Raw genomic sequence first — 25,014 nt, 5'->3', positions numbered from 1 at the left:
TCACAAGCCCAAGCACACTGATAATATTTATTTACCAGGGAAGCCAGCAGATGCCCTCCCATCAAAAGCCTCCCTTGCTCCATCCAAATGTCCTCTCCATGACCCTTTAGGTCCCTGAAGATCTCTAAAACTGGCAAAGAGGAACACTGATTAATCAGAAAGCAAGGATCACGAAGAGAGTTAGGATTTATTCATGTCATAACAAGTGTATAGAAAGCAGTTCACAACCCAGCAGCATTCAGCTTCTAAATCCTCTGTCAAAACAAGCTCACCAGGTTCTGTGGGGCACGGGAGCATATAGCAAAATATGACTGGGTCACTGGGGAGTAGGGGTAGACATGGACACTGTGGGACAGGGATGGGGGACCAATGGAGATTAGACTTTACATTAACTTTTTACTTCTTGCTAAGTGATACGTTCTCTGTTAAGTATACTCATATGACTGAGAGCATGTTGGCCTCTAAAGGGTCTTTCTTTAAGAAAAACATTATGAAGAATCTTATTAATGAGAAGAAGGAAAAGAAATATCAGTTTTACATTACTTGCTACTAAATTATTTACTTCATATTTCATCAGGCAGTAAATAAAAAGCCATTTGAAAATGGCCTAAGGTACCCACAGGGAAAGTTGTGATTCTCAGATTTTTTTTTAGTTAAACAGGCTGTTGTAAATGATCCATTTTTTTCATCAGACAGCCATCTATTTCATTGAACATTTAATTGTTGTGTTCACAAATACTACTGTTCATATATGTTTTCATAAATCAATTATAGATTGCAATTACAATTGCAGATTATATTGCTTTGAAGTCTCTTACTCCCATGCAGTTATTTCAGATCTCTTCATCCATTGTCCGTTTAATTTCTCCTACTATTCTGTGCTTAGTAGTTACTGAAATGTTCAGGCTAGTTTATAAACAAAAGTTCTTCGAGAAACCTGACACATATTCCTTGGTACTGGTCATAAACTTAAAAAGTAAGGTAAGAATTTTTCAGGTTTTACTATCTGCTTCTTTATGATGGGTGACCTGAGTTTAATTCTTCAATTATTTCATATGTGACTAAATGGATTAATGAGAACTGACCAGGAAAGCAACATTATTCTATTATTTTTATTTCACTGTCACTGTTGCACTTCATTACTTTAAAAGCTTCTGAGTACTAAGTCCCATTTAACAGTGCATATTGCTTACCTTGACAAAAATTGCTTAGGCAAGAAGGTACAGACTGTATTAGCCAGTACTCCTTGCCCAGTGTATTCGCTACCAATGAGCCTAGATTGTTTCTTTGGAAAGACATATTTCTATCTTTTGATTATGTTCTAGAGTTGATGTTGATCAACAGAAGGCAAGTCTTCTGTTAAAACAGTAAGGAGGGTCATGGTTTTTGTTTCTGGAAGCTCCTTAAGATCACATGGCAGAGGTTACTGTAGTGGTACACTGTTTTACAAAACAGCTGTCATTCAGATAAGGAAGTGTGATTGTGCTCTTATCTTCTGTAAAATTTTCAGAGGCCCTGTGTCTGATTCATGGAAAACTTTATCAAGTAAAAAGTAAAGGTGAGTAGATCCTATTATTTAATTCAGCTTTTTTAAAAGATTAGCAAAGACGGAGTTGCATAATGCCATTTTGCAATTGGTAAACATAAGAACAGAGAAGATACATTTTAAATATTTGCACTTAGGCAGGCTAACATATTAGCACTGTTAGAAGATAGTAATCCCTAATGTTCTCATCACAACTGTAGTAAAATAACAGGCTACCCTTAATTAAGCCAGTGTCCATTGGAAGATGCACATTTCAGATAAATTCATGGGTAACAGGTATAGAGTTCTATAACTATATAATTTTCAGAAGCTAGTACTATGAAAATTCCAGCTTGATCTTGCTTCTGTTTGTCCATTAGTTAACATTTTCCCATGCCATCCCTTGGAAGAGTGTCTGTAATGAGAAAAATATATGAAATAGCGTATCCTTTCTTTATCATCATTATTTTTAAAAACAGCAAAGGAATTGTAAGTAGCATCTGAAGTTTCTCAGCTTCCTCCACTGTTGTATAATTCCGTGCCATTTTAATTACAGATAATTACCTATCAGCTATACTTTACATCCAAACAAAATGCAACACTGAAAATCATTAAATAAAGATTTAGGATTTTCTTTGCAAGTTTAATCTAGTCTCTAGACATATGCATTAGAACACATGTTTAGAATATTTAAAGTCACTCTTTTCTCCCTAGGACACATACCTTATTTAGTGAATAGGTAACTATTTGACTTTTTTTCCAGCACTACACTCACTGTTATTCTTAACTCTCTCTCAGTTCTTTTCTCTTACTCTTTGCCACTGCTCAGTTTCTACTCTCACCAATTTCTTCTTCCATCACCCTTTTTCCAAATAAACCATACTGTGACCAGCATTTCCTTTAAATCTGTCAAGTAGATATCCCAAGCTGCACTTTTCATCTCCTTGTAGCAGCCTGCCATCCCACTTGTTCTCCAAAGTCTGAGAGTTGTTCATTCTCCACCTGAGTCAGGATTTTGCCTCATGCTACTGCACTAAATAACAAATTCCTGAATTAGTTGAGGGTCATTATTATTTTAAAGTTCTGTAAAGAGGCACAGTATGTTAATGCATTACTACACAAAATCAACATTAATGCATGGCTCTTTAGCCAGAGCTGCAGAATCATGGCTGCACAAATCATGTGCAATCCCCGAGGGATTCAAGGAATGTAAGTGAATGGGAAGTCATGGTCAGGTCACGTCAGTGCAAGGTAAAGCGTGCTTACAGTGACTGAGATGACTGGAGGAGGTGTGGCTGAGTCCTAAGAAGCCTCTAGTAAATGTGTGTGAACCAGTCCTTTTAAAAAGCTTATATTTTAGCCAGGTTTGGTAGTTTTCATTTTTATTTTTTATACAGGAACAGCAAAAAGATCTCTAATACCATGACTAGGCCATTGCAACATCTACATATTTTTCTAAGTTATATGTTAACTAAGATATTATGTAACATTAAAGTATTTATTCAGTTTTGATTTCAGAGACAGATTTTTCAGTGCTGATTCAACCTTGGTCTATGTTTAAGAGATCACATAGATATGTTCATTAGGAGTTTTCAAAATATCAGATACTCTAATCAATTGCAAATGTTCTTCAAGAAGATAGCAGAATCAACCTGTGCAGATTCTAGCTGGTTATCAGAAGAACCAGATCCATTTCTTTCACTCTCGTATAGCTGCTGTGCTGTCCTGCTTTCCTGCCTCATACTGTCTGTGATACTCACCTTCTGTGATCCCTTGGCAGGCCAGAAAACTTATTCACCCAAGAATGAATTCATCCCTATTTGTAGGCTGGACATGGTATAATAAAATCTCACATTGATTCAATCAGAAACTTGAACTTCATCTGCATTTATATGGACAAACCTGTGTATGCGTACATGTAGTCAGACTATGACCAAACAAAATGTCTTAACTGATTATAGGCCACCTAGAACCTGACAGAAAGTATGTTTTGATGGAATCACTTCCTGCATTTACAGAACTGGTTTAAGTGATCTCTTAAAATCATAAATCGTTACAGGTCCAGAAGCAGCAGCCCTCTTTAGGCAGATGAGGACTCAGAAACTCCCCTAAAAGGGGATTTCCCCTAAGGAAATGCAGGATTTCTTCTCTTCTGCAAAGAGGAAAAAGTATGCCCTTATTGGAGCTTCTGTGATTTATAAAGAGGAATTCATAAAGCTTTACCTCAAACAGAGCAGAAGAAAATGTGTTTTTATTGCTGGGGGATCTTGATCAAATTTGGGAAAAGACTAACATACTGAAAGATGAGGAACTGTGACCTAATCTTGTAATGGGAGGAGGACTTTTAGTCAGTGTTTTCAAGCTAATGCTTGGTTTCATTAACATCTGTTGGTTTGAAAATCTAGACAGACACCTGGGATCTTTTCTTGAAAGAAAACTTAAGTCTTTGCTGAAGCTGTCATCTCAGTAGTTTGAATTGGTGTGCTAGCTGAGGTTCAAACAAAGATAATAATTCCATTTCTACTGTAAAAATAACAAAATAAAACCCAATGCATATGCAAAAGTTAGTCTTCTGGAAAAAAAACCCCACCTAACCTTTTAGAATTCCTGAATTTGCAAAATCTGCCTACTCTGTTGCATAATACCTTTAACTCTTAGATAAGAATAAGAGAGGTCAGACGTTTATTTCCCAAAGAATATCTCTCAGTACCTTGTTGTCATGATACACCTGTTAGGGTCAGCAGTATACAGTTCTCTCTGTGCCAGAGAGAACTTTTTTATTGCCTAATAAAACTAGATTAGCCAATAGAAATTATTGCAATTCAATGTCTAATACATAGGTATTCATAGTAGATAACACCTCCATTTACATAGGCAATGCTCTAATCGTATAACTCTAATCATATAGCCAAGTTCAGTATTTAAAAGCCAATGGACACAAACAACGTGATAAAAGGTTTAACGTATCCAATATTAAGTAACTGAATTTGCATTGAAGGTCTATCAAGCTTACCTTTTAACCAACTTAAACAATAGCAAGTGACAAAGACTAGAAAATCACCCACTCAGCAGCAAATAATTCTAACTTGGTAACAAATCCAGTGTAGATCCTCCTGGCCTTCTCCTTTGGAAGCTGTACAGAGGACATTGGTAGGCATTTGTAAGGATTTACAGTGATAACAAGGAAAAAACCCCAAAACACCTAACTGACTGTAATCTGTCAGTTTTCAGGAAGGAGGTGTGTTTGCCATGGAGACACAGCAGCAGCTGCCCTGCTTGGCTACGTGTCATAGAGATGTCTGGCAGTTCACTTAGTTGCACAGTGAAGGAGTAAGGTGGCAGATGAAGATCAAACCAGTGGTGATTGGAGTTAATTCCCTTTATCTCTTCTGTGGATATCCCCAACTCCAAATATAAAAGCAAAATGAACTACAAAAAAGATTTTATTTTTGTTGAAGGATTAAGAGACTTTTTTGACCAGAGGACTGGATTATTCAGTGATTCTTTAAATAATTTAAAAGCCTGTGGGCAAAACCAATCTGCAAAGAGTCTCTACCTAACTACAGGAGAAAGTCAGGACACTAAATGCACCTATAGAAACTACTGACACTGACCAGCCTCACCCAGGGCATGCACACACTGCTTGTGAACACAGGGTCTCAATTTCGCCTCAGCCTCAGACCCTCAGATATCTTGCCATATGCTCAGCTGCAAACTAGTCTGGCCCCATGATCTGGATAGACCTTAAACATACACACTAGCTAGTTATTGTCCTGGACTGGTCTCTCAGATGTCCACTGCACACTATTTTTAGCTCTGTCTCCTGAATGGACTTCAGAATCAAGATGAAACTTTGCCTGTAGTCCTATCTCTGGTGTCATCTGCTTTTGCTCCTGACTGGAGACTCTGAATGAACCGAGCTCATCTCTTGCCTGGGACTGCCAATGGATCGACCACCAGCACCTGGCTTACCCTGCTAGGAGTAGATTTTGTGGGACCATTCCCTGGAGTCACCCTTTACTCCTGGAACACCTGGTCTGAAAGAACAGCAGGACCTCGGTGATTCTAGAGGACATGGAAAAAACATACTAACACCTAGTACCATAAAAACCTTCAGACACTTGCTTTCTTCAGCCATTTGCTCACACAAGAAATGCCATCCAGAGGGACCTGGGTAGGCTTGAGAGGTGGGCTTGTGTGAGTCTCATGAAGTTTAACAAGGCCAAGTGCAAGGTCCCGCACCTGGATCAGGGAAATCTGAAGCACAAATACAGGCTGGGTGGAAAATGGATTGAGAGCAGCCCTGAGGACAAGGACTTGCAGACATTGGTGGACAAGAAGCTGTGTTTTTTGTTACGTAATGACAGTTGTAGTACTACTTTTCAAATCTTACTCGAAGCAAAGAATCATGTTACAGATTAAACATTTACTGAACAGAAAGAAAACCTGTGATAAAGATGTCTCAAATTAAAAGGCAGCAATCTTTACAGTATAAGCCCATAGGCAGGAACAACCATGGTGATGGTAATTTAAACAGCTAAAAATTTTCCTTCTATTGAGGAGTTTTTACAGAACAAATCTTGCATCAGGACAGAAATCAACAATGATTTGTGCATGATTTGTTTTGTTTCACTTGTTGTAATAGCTTTAACATTATGAGAGCTTTTCTTTAAGGAGTAGTAGATAGAGAATGAAGGATTATAATACATCTCCTTCTGATAATAAACTGTTATGCTTATTCCAATAACAGTTTACATGGGTTCAGTGGTCAGCTGAATAAATTTGGGAAAAAAGTTAAGGACTACTGAATGCAGAAATCCCAGGATGATAACTAATCGTAGAAGTACTGCAGATTGGTGGTATCAGTACATCATTTTGTCCTACTCATGTTCCTCCTTAGGTAGCTGTAACTGGCCAGTGTCAGAAATAGGCTGTTATTATACATAACAATGTAATCTGACACAATCTCTGTGTTCTGTGATACCGTGGTGCAGAGGCATATCAGCTGGTGTAGACTTTCAGCTGTGGGTTATGGAAGGAAAATGAAGTGAATCTTAAAAGAATACAGCACAATTTTCTCATTGTGGTAGTCCATAATTAAAAGAGAGTGCAGAATCATAGTTCCAACACCACCCATAAACTTTGTAGTATTAGAACTGTAATAGAGTCTTTAACTAAATCACAACTGGAGTCAAGTTATTCTTACAAAGTGAAATAACATCAGTGTTAAAAAAAGTACATATACCATGTCACTTTAATTTAAAAGGTATAAGGCACTTCCCTTGAGAGTCTTGTGCTTTATTTTACAAACCTAACATCCCTAGCAGCTGCGTAGCAACTCACATGGTCAGCTCATCAGGCCAAGATATAGCATCTCTGAGCTCTGGAGAAATTGCTGTAATAATAGCAAGACGCAGTTTTGCAATCCTGTCCTCTCTTCCAGGAAACCTCCTTCTTTCTGCTGATGTACATGTAGAAATGAAAGCAACTGTTTTTGTTAGCCACGTACTTTTAAGTGATAGGTTTATTTGAAGCTACAAGATTAGCTAGGTTTTGTTGTTTTGACATCAAAGCACTGTTCACATTTGATATCATTTTGAGTTTCATTTTCTATTGCATCTCTTGTTCAAGATTGCCATGTGCTTGTTAAGGCCATAGTACAGTTTTTAGCAGCAACTAAAGAACTGGCTAACTAATCAAGCACAGTTTAATAAGCCAGGCTTGTATCCTTACCACAGTGATTGCTCACAGCCCATGCTAAGGTGAAGTCTGTGCTGAGTTTCTTAATAAGAAAGTATTAACAAACCACTCCAGATGTGGTGCTTCCCAGAAGTGGGCATCCCTTGACATCACTTCACAGTTCACTGGATCATCTCTCCAGTCTTCCTGCTCCAAAGCATAGTTTTCAAGTTGAACCAAAACGAGGGTTACTTCTGGAAGAGGAAGAATTGTGGATAGGCAGTACGTAGTTTGGGATGCTTAGGATGCTTCTGTTTTCCCTCCAGACTTCACTTCCTATACCACTACAGGCAACTATAAAACTCTGACCTCACATTAAAAAGTCACCATTTCAAGCAAACTGACTGTAATAGCTTATCTTTTCTGAAATATCATGCCAATATTACCTGCCAGAGAAAAAGGATAAATTTTTATGAACACTTATTACTTGGTCACATTCTGCAGGAATATTTTGACAAAACCTGCAAATTGTTTCAAGCAGCTTTGGAATTGCTTTTAAAAGAAATGTATTTCAGTACAAATTCATAACAGGAATTAATTTGTTAATATCGTGGGTTTTATGTATTTTTCTAATATTTCTATTTAACTCTTGTTATATTATCTCAAGTTAAGAGTCATAGCAAAGTTTTAACTCCTTTCATGTTACTATCATATGTATTAAGAAGCAATAGATACCCATAGAGGAGAGAAACAAAACTTAATTATACTTTAAAGGCAATCTGTTAAAGTCCGTATTGGATTTATATCACAAACCCTTGCAACTAACAGCTTTGCAGTTTGAAGTGAGCTGCTTCTCAATTTAGTGTATTAATTTGGGGCTCTCTCATTCTGAAACAAGGGACTAAAGTCATTACTCCAAATACACACTGGTATAAATTGTGAGTAACATTTCCAGCATAATGGAGTAGTTAGGATAACTCAGATTATATCAGAGGAGTAATTCCATGTTTACTACAGGAATAGGGAGCTTGCATGAGTCAGTGATCTTTGCTGCAAAGTAAATTTAGTTTTAGGTTTGGAAGTAGTGATAAGTTATCTCCGTGAATTCAGAAGACATACAGTACATCTGTGATACAATTAAGATGAAACCAATATGTATCTTGGAAATATTTTTTTCTTCCCATTCTTATTCTATTTAAACGTTGATGTAAATATATGTCTTCAAAGTGGCTACACTTGGTTCTGTTCATAAATAAAGATACAGCTTCGCGACTATGCTGATATCCTCAGAGATACAGAACTGAAAGAGGGGGGAAAGCGAGTACCAGTTACCTCTCCTCTCGCTAAGAACAACATCACCAAAAGTACTACAGTTCACAGACACGCACACACCGACACATAGCAGCAACAGTTGAGGATAGTGACGTGTTGCTTCTCAAGCTCGCCACTCGAACGCGAGTATACGCTCTGCTGCAGAAACACAGAAACCCTTTTCTCCTGTTCGAGCAAGCCTCTTACGGACGAGAGCTCTTTCCCGGGCAAACGTGCCCCGAGACGCGCGCAGGGATGCTCGGCTACCGTCCCGGGGCGGGGCGGGGGTCAGGGCCGTGCCGGGCGGGCGGGCAGGTGGTGGCGGGGCGGGCCGAGCGCGGCACCGCCCCTGGGCCCCATTGGCGCCGGCGGCGGGGGCCGCTCCGCACCGCCCCCCGCACACAAGTGCAGTGCCCGGCGGCGGTGGGGGCTGCGCGGCGGGGCCATGCAGAGCTGCGGGCGCTTCTGGGGGCGGCTGGCGGCCCGCGGGGCCACGGGGCACCTGCGGGCGGCGGCGGGGGGGCAGCGGCGCTGGGGCGGCGGTGAGGCGGCGCGGTGCATCGAGCAGCTCCTGCCGCGGCACGATGACTTCTCCCGGCGGCACATCGGGCCGCGGGAGCAGGAGAAGAGGGAGATGCTGCAGACCGTCGGGGTGCAGGTAGGCGCCGTGCGGGGCGGGGGGCCGGAGTCCTGCCGCCAGGGCTCTGCGCAGCTAACCACGGCGTGCCGTCGCCTCTTTGCAGAGCGTCGAGGAGCTGATGGACAAAACCATTCCGGCCAGCATCCGGCTCCGGAGGCCGCTGAGGATGGATGACCACGTCTGTAAGTGACCACATGGCCCGGGGTGCTCCCGGAGCCCCCCCGCACTCCCGCGGCCCCTCCCGGGGGGCCGCCAGAGGCCAAGGGTGGGACTTGGGGTGCACACCCCCTTCCCCCCCGGTGTCCCTGCGAGACGTGTAGCGAGCAGATCTTCCCGCTGAAGTAAGACTTTAATAAGCGTAGCAGCACCATCACCGACACTTCAGTCTTCGCCGACCAACTCGGCAGAGTAATTCAGCGGCTGCCTTTATTGCTCTCCTGTTGAAAATCAGTAGGAAAACGGGTGTAGCAGACAGGGATTGCCCAAAAGCACGTTTTGGAGCTCAAGTGCTACAGAGACTTCTCTTTGTGCCAAGAGCCTGACACCAAGGGAAAAGTGTGACTAAAAATCGTCCCCTTAGCGTGGACTGTAGCTTCAAATGGTCCACTGTCTTTTGTTAGGACTTACGTGTCTGCAGGATCCGTTATTCCTCCCCAGCAATAACCTGCATATTTAAATAACACTAAAACCCCATGTCTCCGTATTATGGATACACAGTAGACTAATGGCCAGCATTTTGAGTCCATCTGATGAGTCCATCTGGAGGAATACAAAACATTTGATCCAGCTGTTGTGACACTACAATAATTCAGTAAATTGCTGAAGAAAACTTGATGTGACTTGATGAGAGTTTAGATATTTATGTTTTTAAAAGCATGCACAGCACAAAATTTCTACCTCATAACTGTAATCTTGAGAGATATCTGTGAACATCATGCTGGAAATCCCGTGAGTGAAAGGAACGCTTAAAAATCCCCCTTGCTAAACAATTGCACTAAAACTAACAAAGCTCAGTGGCCATTCAGAAAGGGGAATCAATTACATCAGTATTAACTTCGTTTTTGTGTGATGATCCTTTGTCTGATTTGTAGAAAACTTGATCCCTCTCTCTGGCATTTTCTCATTGCTCATCTGTGTGCTGTAATTTGAGTGTAAACTTCAGGCCTGCAGCTCCGGTGAGGTTCCCGGCCAGTTCAATCTGGTTACTCCAAGATGACATCACGAGCGAGAGGCAGTGCCACAATGAACAGCCAGGAATACTAGACCCTGAAAAGACAGATTCTAGCCAGGAGGGATTCAATAGGGACTGAAAGTTTCTACTTCTAAAATTCTTTATTAGTACAGTGGAATTTTATTTTTTCATAACTTCCCATCTTATTAAAATGGGGAGCAGCTGGGTAGAGAAGCAGAATTTAATCACCTTCTTCTGTCTTTATAAAGACAGAATACTTTATGCTGAAAGTATTGCTTGACATATTTTCCTATTGGTTAATATATTTTAATCGAGGTGCTTCAATTACGTCTTAAAAAGCTTTCTTCTTGTTTAAAAAAAATTATTATTAATTAATATGATACTCTTATGAAATTGTACATTACCCAAATAAACATAAAAGGGATACAGTACAGTTGGACATTAAAATAGTTATACATTATTGAAAACTAAATCGGTGATGTCAACCTAAGTCAAAATCTTGATGCAGAGCTCTAATGCTGATTTGCATAACAGTTTTGGAATGGAAGTCTGCTACATATCTGTGCATTAGTTGCTATTCTGTTGTATGCAAGTTCTCACTGTGCAACAGGACCTCATTAACTAACAGTGTATTTAGTTCACTGGCATTTTGCTCCACTTGCTATGCTGTTCTTGTCCCCTTAGAGTAAGCTTTGAAAGAATGTGACCGTGATGCAGAGTCTCACATTGCACAGCATGCAACAGAGAATTTTCAAAAGAGATGCTTGCATGAGGTACAGAAAACTTTTTTCAGCACATTACTTTTTTCTTCTGCAGCCAATGTGCTGAACTGTCTTTTGTAATTATTGTGTAGTTGTTTATCACTGGTTTTCCACTGCGTTGGTGGCAGAAAACTCCACAGCTTGCAAAAGAAAAGTTAAAAGCCTCAGCTTAAAGCTGTGCAATGTCACATTGAACATCTTTTGCCCAGGACACTAGTCTGAGTGAAACTTGCTTCCTTGTTAATGTATCATTAGAGAGAATAATGTCCGCTCATCAGGGTGGGATTTCATGTGTGAGTATGGTGCATCATTATTTTTCTATCATATCCCTTGTATTAGAGGGAAATAGCAAAATTGGGAAAGTGTCACAAAAACTGTATTCTATTTTAAACATCTTTTTATTTGTATGAAGCCAGTTTTACTCCCACTGTCCCCCAAACTCGCACATAAAATTAATGGACAAGACAATGCAAAACGTGTCACTCAGTGACCTTCAACATTTATAAAATTTCTAATACAGCAATTCCTAGTGGTTTAAATATACATTTCCACTGGTCTGTATAACTTGAATTAAAAAAATAGTGACTTCACAAGTTAGAGTGCGGCTGAACAAATCAGCTGTGCTAGAGCTGCTCCTTTGTAATAATAAACACAGATGAGCTTACACTGGAGTCTCATTGAAGTCAATGCTTACAGATAGAACTAGACATGCAGTCCAAGAAAACTGTGCACACACCATGAAAAGTACATCCAGGTGAGTTTCGAAGGTCTCTGGATTTATGTTTGGGTTTTAGACCTCACCTCAAGTGTGTATATTTGATGTATACGTTCGATGTATATGCATATCTTCAAATTTTGATCAGGTCTGCCAGTAGGAAAGATTGTATTACAGATTGGTAGTGTAACATAACAAGTTGTCTAAAAGATGGAAAATCAGTCGACTGGGTGTATGAAATAGCAGGAAAAAAAAAGAAAAAAGAGGCTTCTATAGATGCAGCTTGTATTAAAGGGCTGTTTTAAATGGCATTGCATATTCCACTGATGATAAATAAAACCTCTGAATACAGTAGAAGCAAAATCATTTTGTACCTGTGTTGTCTTTCTGAGACATTTAGCACAGACCTACTCTTCAGTGGAAGAATCAAGCTTCGTTACTTCCCTAAAGGACATAATATGCAGAGAGGGAAAGCCTCTAACCTTAACTGGACATTTCCTGAGGATACGAAGGCTCTGCAGTGAGATCTGGACAGGCTGGATCGATGGGCTGAGGCCAGTGGTGTGACGTTCAATAAGGCCAAGTGCCAGGTCCTGCACTTGGGTCACAACAGCCCCAGGCAGCACTACAGGCTGGGGGCAGAGTGGCTGGAAAACTGCCTGGAGGAAAAGAAGCTGGGGTTGCTGCTCAGCAGTGGCTGAACATGAGCCAGCAATATGCCCAGGTAGCCAAGAAGGTCAATGGCATCCTGGCCTGAATCAGCAATAGTGTGGCCAGCAGGACAAGGGAACAGATCATCCCACTGTACTCGGTATTGGTGAGGCTGCACCTTGAATCCTGTGTCCAGTTCTGGACTCCTCTTTCCAGAAAGGACATTGAGGTGCTGGCGTGTGTTTAGAGAAACAGCAAAGCTGGTGCAAGGTCGGGGGCACAGGTCTTAGGAGGTGCAGCTGAGGGAGCTGGGGTTGTGTATCCTGGAGAAAAGGAGGCTTGAGGAAGACCTTATCACTCTCTACAAGTACCTGAAAGGAGATTGTAGGCCAGGTGAGGATCTCTTCTCCTAGGCAACTAGTGACAGAATAGAGCAAGTGGCCTCAGGTTGTACCAGGGGAGGTTCAAATTGGACATCAGGAAGAAATTTTTTACTGAAAGTGTTGTTAAGCCTTGAAACGGGCTGCCCAGGGAGGTGATGGAGTTGCCATCCCTGAATTGTTAAGAAACAACCGGACAGCACTTAGTGCTGCGGTCTAGTTGACAAGGTGGTGATCTGTCGAAGGTTGGACTTGATGATCTTGGAGGTTTTTTCTAACATAAATGATTATGTGATTTGTTTTGCTAATGTATGAAAGAAGTAGCCATTCTGGTAAATGCTGAGCTTTGCTGGTACTGCATCTACACTAGAAATTCGGTTGCAATAATTATCCCTATATTGGCAGATTCTTTCGCTGTACTAACATGGTCAGTGATGAAGGAGAGAAAGAATGTTTGTTGTGCTAAGAGGTTTCTGAAATGAAGTACTTTGTTCAAGACAGAACCATCAATGTCCATTTTCTAACCAGAAAAGAGCCATTTTAAAAATGTCTGCTGCCATGAGCCCACTGACAGTATTGTAAAATCACCTAAACATGCCACTGAAAGCCAGTTGAGGTGAAACAGCACAATGTCTGATTTCCACTAACAGTAAATTGCAGTCCTTTACCTCAGCTTGATTCTGGAAGAGGAGCTTTTTTTACAGTTAGATTTTCCTGCAGATATAGTTGAGGAAAAATGTAATTTTGGCATGGAACTTCTATTCAGTCAATATTTACAACAAAGGTAGATGTCTGTTTGATACTTAATTGTGATCAGCTGGTATTACAGAGCTTTTTCCCCAATGTTACAGTAAGTAAGCTTTTCTTTAAGTATTGAATGTGCTTTAGCACAAATGTAGTGATTGACCCATTTGAAGTAAAAGATTATCTTATATAAGCGTAATCCTCTTTACTTTATCCCTACAAACCTACTGTCTGTATCAGACGTAGTTATCCCTGCAATGCTGCCATTGTGTGTCCATCTTTATGTTATGGGTAGGCTGCTTTGTGCACATGTTGTGTATTACTGCTTTTTAGTTCAGGATTTGAATTTTTAAAAAGTTTTCATTAAAAAATAAATCTACAAACTCTGCCATAATTTTGTTTTTCCAAATATTCCCAGTTTCATTCTCAAATTTTAGAATTTATAAACATTAATTTCTAAAATCTGTGTAAGAATGCAATTTGGTCTCCAGTCTAAATGTTATTAGAAGCAATACTGCTCAGAAGCAGTCATATTGTAACAAGACTATTTGTATCTTCAAATTCAACTACTCTTTATGTAGTTGAATCTACTTTAACTAGGATTTTATCTTTAAAATGCCAATTAAAAATTAATTATGTGTGAGTTTATAATCATCTGATAATGTCAGTCAGATTTTTAGAGCTGATTTAGTTATTTTGGATTCCTCGCTGCTGGAGTCCACACTGTAGCTTTGGATGCCTGTAGCAGGGGGAATTGTTACCCTGCAGTGTTGCCACAGGTAGTGCAGCAACCTGCATTACCACCATTGGCACTTTGCCCCTCACATGTTGGTCCTCCTCGTTGCTCCTCCTCATCACGGCACTTTCAGGCTGCTGCTCTTTTGAAAGGCAGCAGGCCCTGGGGGTAGAAAAGAGAAAGGCAGGCATCTTGCTGGCTCTTAGCTTGTCCATGCTTTCCGCTCCTTGCGGCATCCTCAGATTGCTTCTGCCATCCAGACTGGCTGGGAGAGTGCAGGTGGCCTGAGTGAAAGCAGTAGGAAGAGGCAGGGCAATAGATACTGTTGGTTTTCTTTCCATATCTTGTAGTTGCTGGTTGGACACAGCACCTGAAATGGGCACTTTCCTTGTGATGTCCTACAGCATTATTATGTGTCTGATAGTTCTTTGGAACTGGTGTGCTTCAATATAATCTGACTGATTTTTAATTATTTAAACAGAGATTAAATTAATTATTAAAATGAAAGAAATAAATTAATGTGCTTTTTCTTACATCAGTTGTTCTGAAGATCATGCTTCCTTGATCTCAGAAGTAAGATTTTTTTTTTTTAAGATCTGACATAAAGTGAATAAAATTATATCAGACAAATAGTCACCTCCCTTTTGTGTTGTAAGGTTTAAGTAATACAGCTTGGACTCTCTCTCTCTTTCGCTGGTACCATATTATTTTGCAGGTATCTCAAAAGTTCAAGGTAACTCTACTGTGCTAACCACAAAAACACTAGCAGAAATAAGTGTTACTGTGTTATGATCTCATAATTCATGCCCTACTATTTTTGTGATATATTTTACCTTTGCTACCTTTAGACATAGTAATCTTGAAGTGTCCTCACAGAACTACTGCTGGGACTCTCAGTGAATTTTCCCCAGTTACAGGAAAGCAATATTGCAGGATCACTGCTTTATTCTGAATATTGTCTTTGATCATAATTTTAATCAGTTAATGAGGGGAATAAAGTTCAACTGCCGTGACTTAGCCGGCAATTTTATTTTTTGCTGAATAAGGTTTTTAAAGAATTTTTATTGTACAGGCAATAAAATGAATTCATGATAAAGGCATTTCAACCTTTTAGTCTCAGAAAACTGGAAACAAACAGCTGAGTGTAAAGGCCAGGGTCCAACCATTATTTAAGTATAGTAAATTTTTCTTTCCCTTTGATTTCCCCATTTTGCATATTACTTCTTAACTTCACCCATTGCTGGGAAGAATTAAAAAAAAAAAAAAGAAATCAGAACACAATCCAAAATCTCTCAAGCTGTGGGGTTTTTTTGGATCATGTATCTCCAAATTCGTAGAAATACTAGTCTTCTTGTGTTTTAGTTTTAAAGAAATTATTTACAATAATACACTATTTCCACTATATATTATCCAAGTTATATACTACATATAGCAGAAAAAGTCTGTAATTTTTTGTGTTTCATGACACCTTTATGGACCAAAATGGAAACTTAGCAATTTCATTATGAATTGGAAAATTAATTTTAAGCATGCATAAGATCACTCTTGTGGTTACATTCATCTACCTTTATATTAGCATTAATTATTTACAAAGTGCTCAATAAAGAGTTAGACACCTTACAAAAACAACTTTATGGGAATAGACTGAGGAAACCTAGGTGTGATGGAGTGGGAAATAAGGCTACTGACAGAGGCACAGGGTCCTGTTCAGGCCAGCGGGAACCCGGGTCAGCAGGCTCAGCTGTGGGCTCAGACCAGGCTGCTCAGGGCTTTACCCTGTCAGAACAGGAAACTCCCAAGGATGGAGACCCAGCTCCACCCCTGGGCTGTCCTCACGGGCCCAGCTCTCCTCATCTCCAGCCTGAGCCTCTCGCGCTCCTGCTGTGCACGCAGCACAGCTGCAAAGAGCCTGGCTGCATCTCCTCCAGCCCCTCCTGTTAGTGCAGGGCATACTGATAAGAATGGTTTCATTGCCTTGTTTTCTGGTCTTAGGACTCCAACATCATTTCTCTTGCCTTTGCCTACATCAGTTTTGCTTGAATTCAGAACCCTATCAGCATAAAGCAAACACTGAATTAATGAAATCTACATGGATTTATGTTAGGTCATAAGTAAGTCAGCTTGCATAGATAAATCAGGGGCTGTTGACTTTCTCTACTCAGGAGTGCAGTTGCTTATGAACTTCCTAAGGACATGATGAAGTTCTTCAAGGCAGTGTAAGGCATAGGGGAAGAAAACTTCATCCCAGGTCTCTTTAAAGGGGCATGCCAAGTGTGGAAGATGAATACTTGAGCTGTATTGCTGCCATTGCCTTCATAAGTGACCAAAGGAGCAGGGTGAGAGAGGTAAAGGAGGAGGGAGAGGAGTGTGGCCTCCAGCATTTTACCACCCTGATTAAAATTAGTTGTGTAAATGTCTTAGCAGGTAGCTCATTAAAATGTAATAATTGAAAATCTATTCAGTGTTAGAATCTTCAGTGCAGGTACTCTCAGTGAGATGTGGTTCTACTCTTATGCACAATTACTGCCTAAGCTGCTTGCAGTCTCACAAGGCTTTTGGCTTTGTGTCTTCAATGGGTTTGGAAGCAGGTTTGTTTCAGAGATCTCCAGCACAAGTTAAGTGGCTGCACATAGTGGTTGTTCACTGCAGTTGCTGAGAAATGACTCTAGAAGAAACACTCAGTTGGGCAAACAAAGAAAATGCTATTGAGCATATTGTACAGTATTTGTGGTATGTGTTTAGTGCAGAAATCGCACTCAGTGCATTTTTGTTTGTGACATTGAGCAAGTTAAATGACAGCCAACTTCTGCCTTCAACTGCATTTGGAAATTCATTACCATTTCCAAGAAATCACTGATGTTTGAATTATGCAAGAATAGAAGCCTTCCTCTGAAACTGCAGTCAAACTGTCTTTCATTAAACTTTGGGTTTGCAAGTGGTAGAGGAAGGTCTCTACAGTGTTAGACTCTCACTTAAAAAAACAAACAAGTGCATCTGTCTAGTATTAACTGTGTGGGAAGACTGTTGAGGAATGGAGCTTTTCACTACACTTTAGCAATTTTGCCCTGGACATTGCTGACTTCAAGCCTGTAAGCATATAACTCTTGAGTGTCCAGAAAAAAAATTGCAGTTTACTGAAATTAACAAATCAGTCTTTATACATTAGATCTAATGGTTACACTGAGTAAAAGGCAGAGAAGAAATTAACTGAAAACCAGTAAAAAAATAACTGTGAGAGGTGTAATGTGGCTGTGGAAGAAATTAATTGAATACCAGAATATTTTTGAAAAAAATTAGTCTTTATACATGGAATGCAACAGTAGCAATTTGAAAAAAAACAAAGAAACAGGTTTGGAAATCAGAGGTAAAGCTCTAATATCCTTGTTCATGACTGCACTAGAAGTTAATTCAAAACCTAATAATTATTTGCCATCACATTCCAGAGAATTAACTGTTTTGACTCGATCCCTCTTGCTAGTGTAACTTACAGAGGGAAAATAGGTTTTGAGACATCTAAGGTCCAAACTATTCTACTTTTCGTGATTTGCTTGGCCTTGTATCACCAAGTCTGTTTTCCAAGTTGAAGTGCAGAATGAACAGATCTTGGTGTAACTGCACTAGTACAGCTCTAATACACTCTGGGGTCAGAGTTGGAAGAGGAAGGAAAAAGATCTGCTCCCCTTACCTAGGAAGATTGGTTTACAGTTCCACTCAGGTCTGTTAGGCTGATCAGACTTGCCTCTCTGCATGATCCTGAGACAGTCTACTGACCACCTTTCTTCATCCTCAGCTACTAATATATTTTGTAGATACTGCCCTTTGGCAGATTTTGGGTAGCATTATTTGTTGACTACTGGGACTGGGTTGACTCAATGTGATTTTTGCACAGCCTTCAGGACACTGAGAAGTATGTAGAAACAAGACCAAAGAGTAAACTATGGTTGGGGGAATGAGGGAGTGAAAATGCCTTCCTTCTCAGTACTTCAGAATCATTGTGTTGTAGTTTTTTCAAACTAGATTGACAAGCTCATTAAAAAGTTAATCTCATTCAGAATTTCTTAAGCTAGAAATACTCTATTAACACTTTTTTTTTTTTTTTATAAACTGGTGAAGCATACTAAAATTGAATTAAAAGAACTGTTTTATCAGCTATTTAGGGAAAATGCGGGTAAATAAAGTTTTTTAATACAAAGAAATTATTCCTGGGTGCTTGGTGTGAGCTTAGTTTGTGCAAATATGACTCTGTTAGAAACATTAAATCACAATTATGGATGGCTATGGCTTCTGCAAGGTTTAGCTAATAAAAAGTGCCTGCCGAGGTAGATTCTAATGCGTGTGCAAGATGGATCTCTCCTGGGTCAAATGTACATTGTGTTAGCACAAGAAGGACTTCATAAGCCTTTTGCCTGCAGCTGTTTCTCTCACAATTCTTTCCACGTTGGTTGAAACCCTGTTATTATTCAGTTGTTGCATTATCCAGAATTTTGTCAGAATTTAAATTTTCCCAGAATGTTTTACCACCTTATTATTTTATCTTTGCTGGTTTGGGTTTGCCCTTTTTTCTGCTACTGTTTATACTCACATCACCAATGCTGCGTATTTTTTACGTTGGGGTACAAGGCATTTCAGTTAGACACTGTTAGTGTTATGTGTAGCTATAGCATTCTGACATAATTTCTTTTCAATTAGGTGAAAATGAAGTCCTTGAAACTTTATACAATATTGCAAGCAAGAACAAGATATGGCGGTCTTACATAGGCATGGGTTATTACAACTGCTCAGTGCCTCAGCCCATTGCACGGAATTTGTTGGAGAATGCAGGATGGTAATGTACCGCATTTTCTTCTTAAAAAAATGTGTATAAATACACTTTTGAAGTTTGTCTTATGGTTGAGTGTAGACAAATATACCCTGGACCTGTTTGTTGTTTGTTTTTTTTTTTTTACTAAGGCTTTCATATATTTGCTAGCAATGTGTATCCTATTGTGTCAAAACTATGGTGTTCATGCTGGAGCTAGAAAGAAAAAATAATACTTTTGACCTTAGAAGATGCATTTTTTTTCTGTAAAGTGTTACTGATTTTATGACTTCTATTCACAGCCCCTATGTATTATGAACTAATACAAGAATTTTTGTTTGCTTTATGGAAGCATACAGACATAAGTCCTAAAAAAAAGTAATTGTTTTCTAAGTTGTGCCTAAGTTTAAAACAGCTTCCTCCTCCACTGGTGTATGCAGCTTGGGTGGAGGTAAACACTAGGCAATACCCTGATCATGATTTTTTTATGAGGGAGTAAGAAACCTTGAAAATTTTCTAAAGGCTGTTCTTTTGGTATTTCTTTCTTGATTTTTGGGTTTGTTTTTTTTTTTTAAACCAGAGACCTTCAAGGGTTTGAATGTTTTTCCATCAAGTTCTTGTCCAATCAAATAATTTACTGGTGAACAGGAGTGGTACTAAAACTATGGTAATATGATAATTCATTTATGAAGAGGCTGAGAATATTGTACTTGGTTCTGATCACCCAGCTGACTTTTCAGTTTGTAAAGGACTGTAACTCAAAAATGGTGCAACAGGAAGAGCTAAATCTAATGTGGAATCTCTTTTTCCAACAGGCTGAATGTCACTGATACCCTGTATTTTCTCATAAAGTTTACAAGTTCCCCTATCACTAGTCAGTGAGATCCTTTTTTGTACTATATTAAAATGATAACTGTCATTTTTATTACTGGGTAATTTTTATTTTAATAAAAGCAGTATTTAAAGTTTATAAATGTATTCAAAAAAACAATCAAGAAGAAACAACTAACCAAAGGATTACGTTACTCAGTATAAAAATCCATTATTACTTAGACATATTTTTTTATACCTTGAGTTGCCATAAACGTGTCTACATATTTGTAGACCTCTAAGTCTATTTATTTTTAAATTTGTTTGCTCTACTTGCATTGTACATTTTTTAACTGGTGAAAAAGTTGCACTGTTTGGACTTAAGGAACTTAAAGCAGTACATCTATACAAAGCTTTATTTGGCTTTATTTTCACTCACTTTTTGCAACATATACAAACTAAACATTTCAATACAGTACCACAAAACAAGTTTGTAGTTCATAGCGGCAAAGATAAGGACAGTTGAAAACTAGGTGGAACAAAATGAACTGCTTATTTTTAAATCCTAAAAAATGATATAGCATTAATGAAACAACTAGGAGAGTCTGTCCACATATCTGTTCTTGCAGTGTACAGTAAAGTAAAACTAGATGGATAAAAGCTAAACTGTTAGATAGCCAGAGTGAAGGCAAAAATATTTGTTGGAGAAAGATGTATATGTGTATGTGCATATGTGCAAAAGCAACTACACAGGCTTTATGGAAGCTGTTTAAGAAATCAGACCTCTCTGCATCTGCTGTGTGTGTAACACTTTCCATGCTGACACAATTCACTTTGCAGCTCCAAGGAAAATGCTGCAAACTCAGGCTTATTGTTTCTGATCTCTCTCTCTCTCTCATATAACTTGCAGTTTCTGTTACTTGGCATTTTTTAGAGCAAGGCTTGCACTGGTATACAAAATAAGTTTATGAAAGATAGTTCACAGAAGTCAGTTAACACAAAAGTGAATGACTTCACAGTATTTAGGACACTTGGACTTGCAAGGAGAAGGTAGGAAGCAAAGGGGTAGATTTCAGGAGGAAACTTTAGAACCAAATGTATTTTCATCTGAAAATGAGACTGCTGAACCACACTGGGTTTCTTTATAAGGTTAGTTTCCCCAGAAGTCTTCCCAAATATCCAATTCTGTTAAGAGTACACTCAACACATTTATCTTGGAATTTTAACTTTTTGAAGCATTTGGACAATGATTTATATCTCTGTCCACTTCTAACTTATGTTGGAATGTGAATATAACTTCCCAGTTTTCTCTAATTTTACCCTTAGTCATCCTCCCAGCCCCCCATTAACATAGTAATTACATTTTTTCACATTTGATATGCTGAGTTCTTTCCCAAGTAGCATACCAAAATAATTCTGTGCTCTGCCATGAATATATGAATAACTGAAGATGTGAAAATATTTGGTTTCAGAAATCAGCTTAAATGTAGACTTTTTATTAACATACACTGGTCACACCAGTGTAGTATTTATTTTGGGGGTTTAAGTGGATAAAAATACCTATGAGACCTTGAAAATCAAGAAGGCCTTTGAAGTCACACTAATACCATACAATTGAGCATGATGCAGAGGTCTCCTAAATACAGCTCATTTGATTCCTTTGCCCCCTAGACATTAAATATGTAGGAAGAAATGTCTGTACCGACAGGTACAGATCTGTAGTGTAAATTATTAAACTTATTAGCTAGTAACACTCAGTACTTACACGTTACATTCTGAAAATTATTGCATACTGTGCAATAATACTTTTAAAGAGTTTACTTTTAAATTAGTTTAAAAAGTCACTTACCATGTAGCATAAAATCAAGCAGAAGTCAGAATACAGACTAAAACCAGATATTTTGTTTGAAGAAATTGTGGAGATGTACAATATATAAAAGATAGAGATGCTTAGAAAATGCCAAAAAACACAATAGTGTTCGAGTAAGTGGGCTTATGTTAAAAAAGGTGTCTTTACCACTAGAACAGATGAGCTTCATGGACTATAATTTGTGGCAATACTGACATTCAAGATTTCTTGATTGAATTTTTTCTATCTTCCTGAAATTAATTGGTTTTACTTCAACTGTATTTACCATTCAAAACCAGAACATCATAATCATAAATCTTCATTAATGCTGCTTTGTAATACAGTGTACTTTCCCAACCATGTGGAGTAAAATTTCTCTAATGCATTTCAGTTAAACTCAATGCTTTTACTCCTATTAGTCTTAATTCTAGTTCCCCCTGCAAGTTATAATACAAAAAATGTCCCTTAGGTGAAGTAAAATGAGAAAGCACAAGTGTTGACCTCAACTACAGAGGAATTTCTTTCTTTTTTTAAGCAGAAAAAGTCATTGCTCATGCAAAGGTGTTTGGAATAACTCTTTTTTTTGGTGAGAACTGAGTGGGCAGGGACTATTCAGAAAGTGAATCTTAATACTCCCAGACTGAAAGTTTATCTGACACACTGAACACTGGGCGTAGCAGCTGTGGAGAAAAAAACAAAACTGTTGGGATTAGTAACGTTTGCATGCAACCCAGGACACGGTCTCACTTGTGAACTATGCAGTCATGTGATGATAATTAGTTTAGTGTTAAAGTTGGCTAAAAAAGAGAAAACCCCTGCAGTTTGGGGGAAAATCATTGATATTTACATATTCAATACATAGCTATTGCTTTCTGTCACTGTACTGAATAGTATATGTGAATAATTTGAGCAGATGTTTCATTTAAATAGACAGAAAATACATTAGCATCCTGTATTACACTTTGAAATCACATACTGAGTATCGCCTTCTAGCTCTTGTATTCTCTTCAGGTCTTTTTTCTACCTTCTGTCTAGCATTACTATTTTGTTGCTGCTCTCATCTTGCTCTATACCACCTTGTTCTTTAAAAATCTTAGTTGTTCACCTTCTATTGATTTTACATGATTTGAGCTTCCTTAAAACCTATACCTTCACTCATATGCATTTTTCAAAACTCTAGGCTTGCTACCAGCTTTTTAAGGAAAAAAACTGTTGTCTTCTTCCACTGCTAGAAAACAGAGGCCACAAGTGTCCATGTTTACCACTTGTTTCTGTCTGCTACTCTAAATTCGATCTGGCATAAAGTCTGTCCCAAACCGCTGTGGAATCCAATGCCCAAATTTCCAGCAGTGAGAGGAGAGTTTGACCTCTATTCTTGCCTTTCATCCCTGGACCCATGCTGCTTTGTTTTCTGGACTGTTACAATGGAGCATTTCCCTTTGATTCTTGTGTTTTCAAAGGGATTGCTTATGTTGCCACTACTATTTTGTTTGCCAAACGAAAACAGATAAGACTTACATCAGTCTCACTTCCCTCTTCTAACATGTATGGAAACTGTCATTTCACAAGAAACTGCACATTTCTGAGCTTGATTCCATGAGATGACAAGTGCCTTTCTTCCCAGAAGATTGGGGAAAACATGACGAGTAAAAGGTTTAAGAAACAGTACTGAAAGATCAAGTCATACCTCAATTTGATTGAATAAAGCATTCTCTTTTGGATATTGTGACATGATTCAGTTCTCCCACAGTCGATGCCTACTTATCCTATCCCTTCTCCATGGAGCCCTTACACCTCTGTTTTAAAAGCAGTCTTTTTTCAAAATGGAGAAATGAAATTATTCTCCTGTAAAAAGCCAAGTCAACCCTAGAAGACAAACTACTCTCAGGCTTCCAGTACAGTGAAAAATTGCAGTTGTCTAAAAATAACTTGTTTTTTAGCAACAGAACAAAACAGAACAAAATAACAGAGAAAAGATGGTTACTTAAAAACTTTTTAAAGTTCATATTAGTGAATTACACTTTACTATATATTTTTCCTATGACATAGCTCAGTTGCATGTTGGCAGAATTCTGTTACACACTTATTTTCCTAGACCCAAACTCAGGATTTTTTTTCTTACAGGGTTACCCAGTATACTCCTTACCAACCTGAGGTATCCCAGGGCAGGCTGGAAAGCCTGCTAAATTACCAGACTATGGTGTGTGATATCACAGGAATGGATGTGGCTAATGCATCTTTGCTGGATGAGGGGACAGCTGCTGCAGAAGCTATGCAGTTATGTCACAGGTACTGTATTTAAATGTATCACAGTGGGAAGTAATTTTGGAATTTGAAGGCATCTGTGTAGGAATGCATAGATGAATGGGTTGAAGTTGAGTGTGGCCTTTCCACTGTGAACAGATCACTGTATAACTATAGTCCATCTTGCCAAACTCCCAGAGAAGTTCTCAGTGTTGGTGTAAATGTTTAACTTGGACATCTAAGGCCTTAAGAAACTTTATGACCAGAGAAAGGATGGATGGAAGTCTAGAGCAAGGAAAACTTATCCTTCCTGAAGGAGAGTCAGGTTAGAGAACACTTAAGCAAACTGGACGTACGCAGGGTCTTGATGTGATGCAACCATGGCTGCTGAGGGAGCCTTCTGTTATCAGTGCAAGACCACTCTTGACTGTCTCTAAACAACTGGGAGAGGTGCCTCAGCAATGGAGGGGCAGGAATGAAAATGCAGGGAAGTACCAGCAAGGCCAACCTCACCTCGTCTACTCAATGATGGTGGAACAAGTGCCGGTCCTGGAAACCATTTCCAGGTATGTGAAGGACAAGAAGGTGATCAGGAATCACAAGCATGAATTCACACAGTGGAAAGTCCTGTTTGACCAATCTAACGAGTTTCTACAATAAAATGGCTGGATTGGGAGGGAAGAGCGGTGGGTCTACTTTGATGGTCTCCCTTAAATCCCCACAGAGAAACTGAAAATTATGGCTGGGTGAGGTGGGAATGAGGTGGATTAAAAGCTTGAATGTCTGGGCCCAGAGGGTGGTGATCAGTGACATGAATTCTATGTGGAGGACAGTAATTAATGGCATACCCCAAGGACAACACTGGATCCAATCAGTGATGTGGATGATGGGGCAGACTGTATCCTCAGCAAACTTGCTGATGATGCAGAACAGAGAGGACCAGCCGATACACCAGTGGGTCGTGATGCCATCCAGAGGG

At 39.1% G+C, this 25,014-nt stretch overlaps 1 protein-coding gene across 1 annotated transcript in view; it reads left to right on the top strand.

The window, feature by feature from the left end:
• The first annotated feature begins 8,889 nt into the window (after nucleotides 1-8,889).
• GLDC (glycine decarboxylase) overlaps nucleotides 8,890-25,014 on the top strand; it is a 43,901-nt gene continuing 27,776 nt past the window's right edge. The window contains exons 1-4 of the mRNA XM_027881061.1: nucleotides 8,890-9,173; nucleotides 9,259-9,337; nucleotides 19,024-19,159; nucleotides 23,916-24,080. Coding sequence (XP_027736862.1) covers nucleotides 8,961-9,173; nucleotides 9,259-9,337; nucleotides 19,024-19,159; nucleotides 23,916-24,080 — 593 coding nt within the window. The 5' untranslated portion in view covers nucleotides 8,890-8,960. The remainder of the gene's footprint in view (nucleotides 9,174-9,258; nucleotides 9,338-19,023; nucleotides 19,160-23,915; nucleotides 24,081-25,014) is intronic.

This window comes from Empidonax traillii, unplaced genomic scaffold (genome assembly GCF_003031625.1).
Source record: "Empidonax traillii isolate 1590-97213 ecotype Southwest subspecies unplaced genomic scaffold, ASM303162v1 scaffold83:size2986645, whole genome shotgun sequence".
In the NCBI taxonomy this organism is placed as follows: Eukaryota; Metazoa; Chordata; class Aves; order Passeriformes; family Tyrannidae; genus Empidonax; species Empidonax traillii.
The sequence above is the reverse complement of the archived record's forward strand: the minus strand, read 5'-3'. Positions and strand labels throughout refer to the sequence as shown.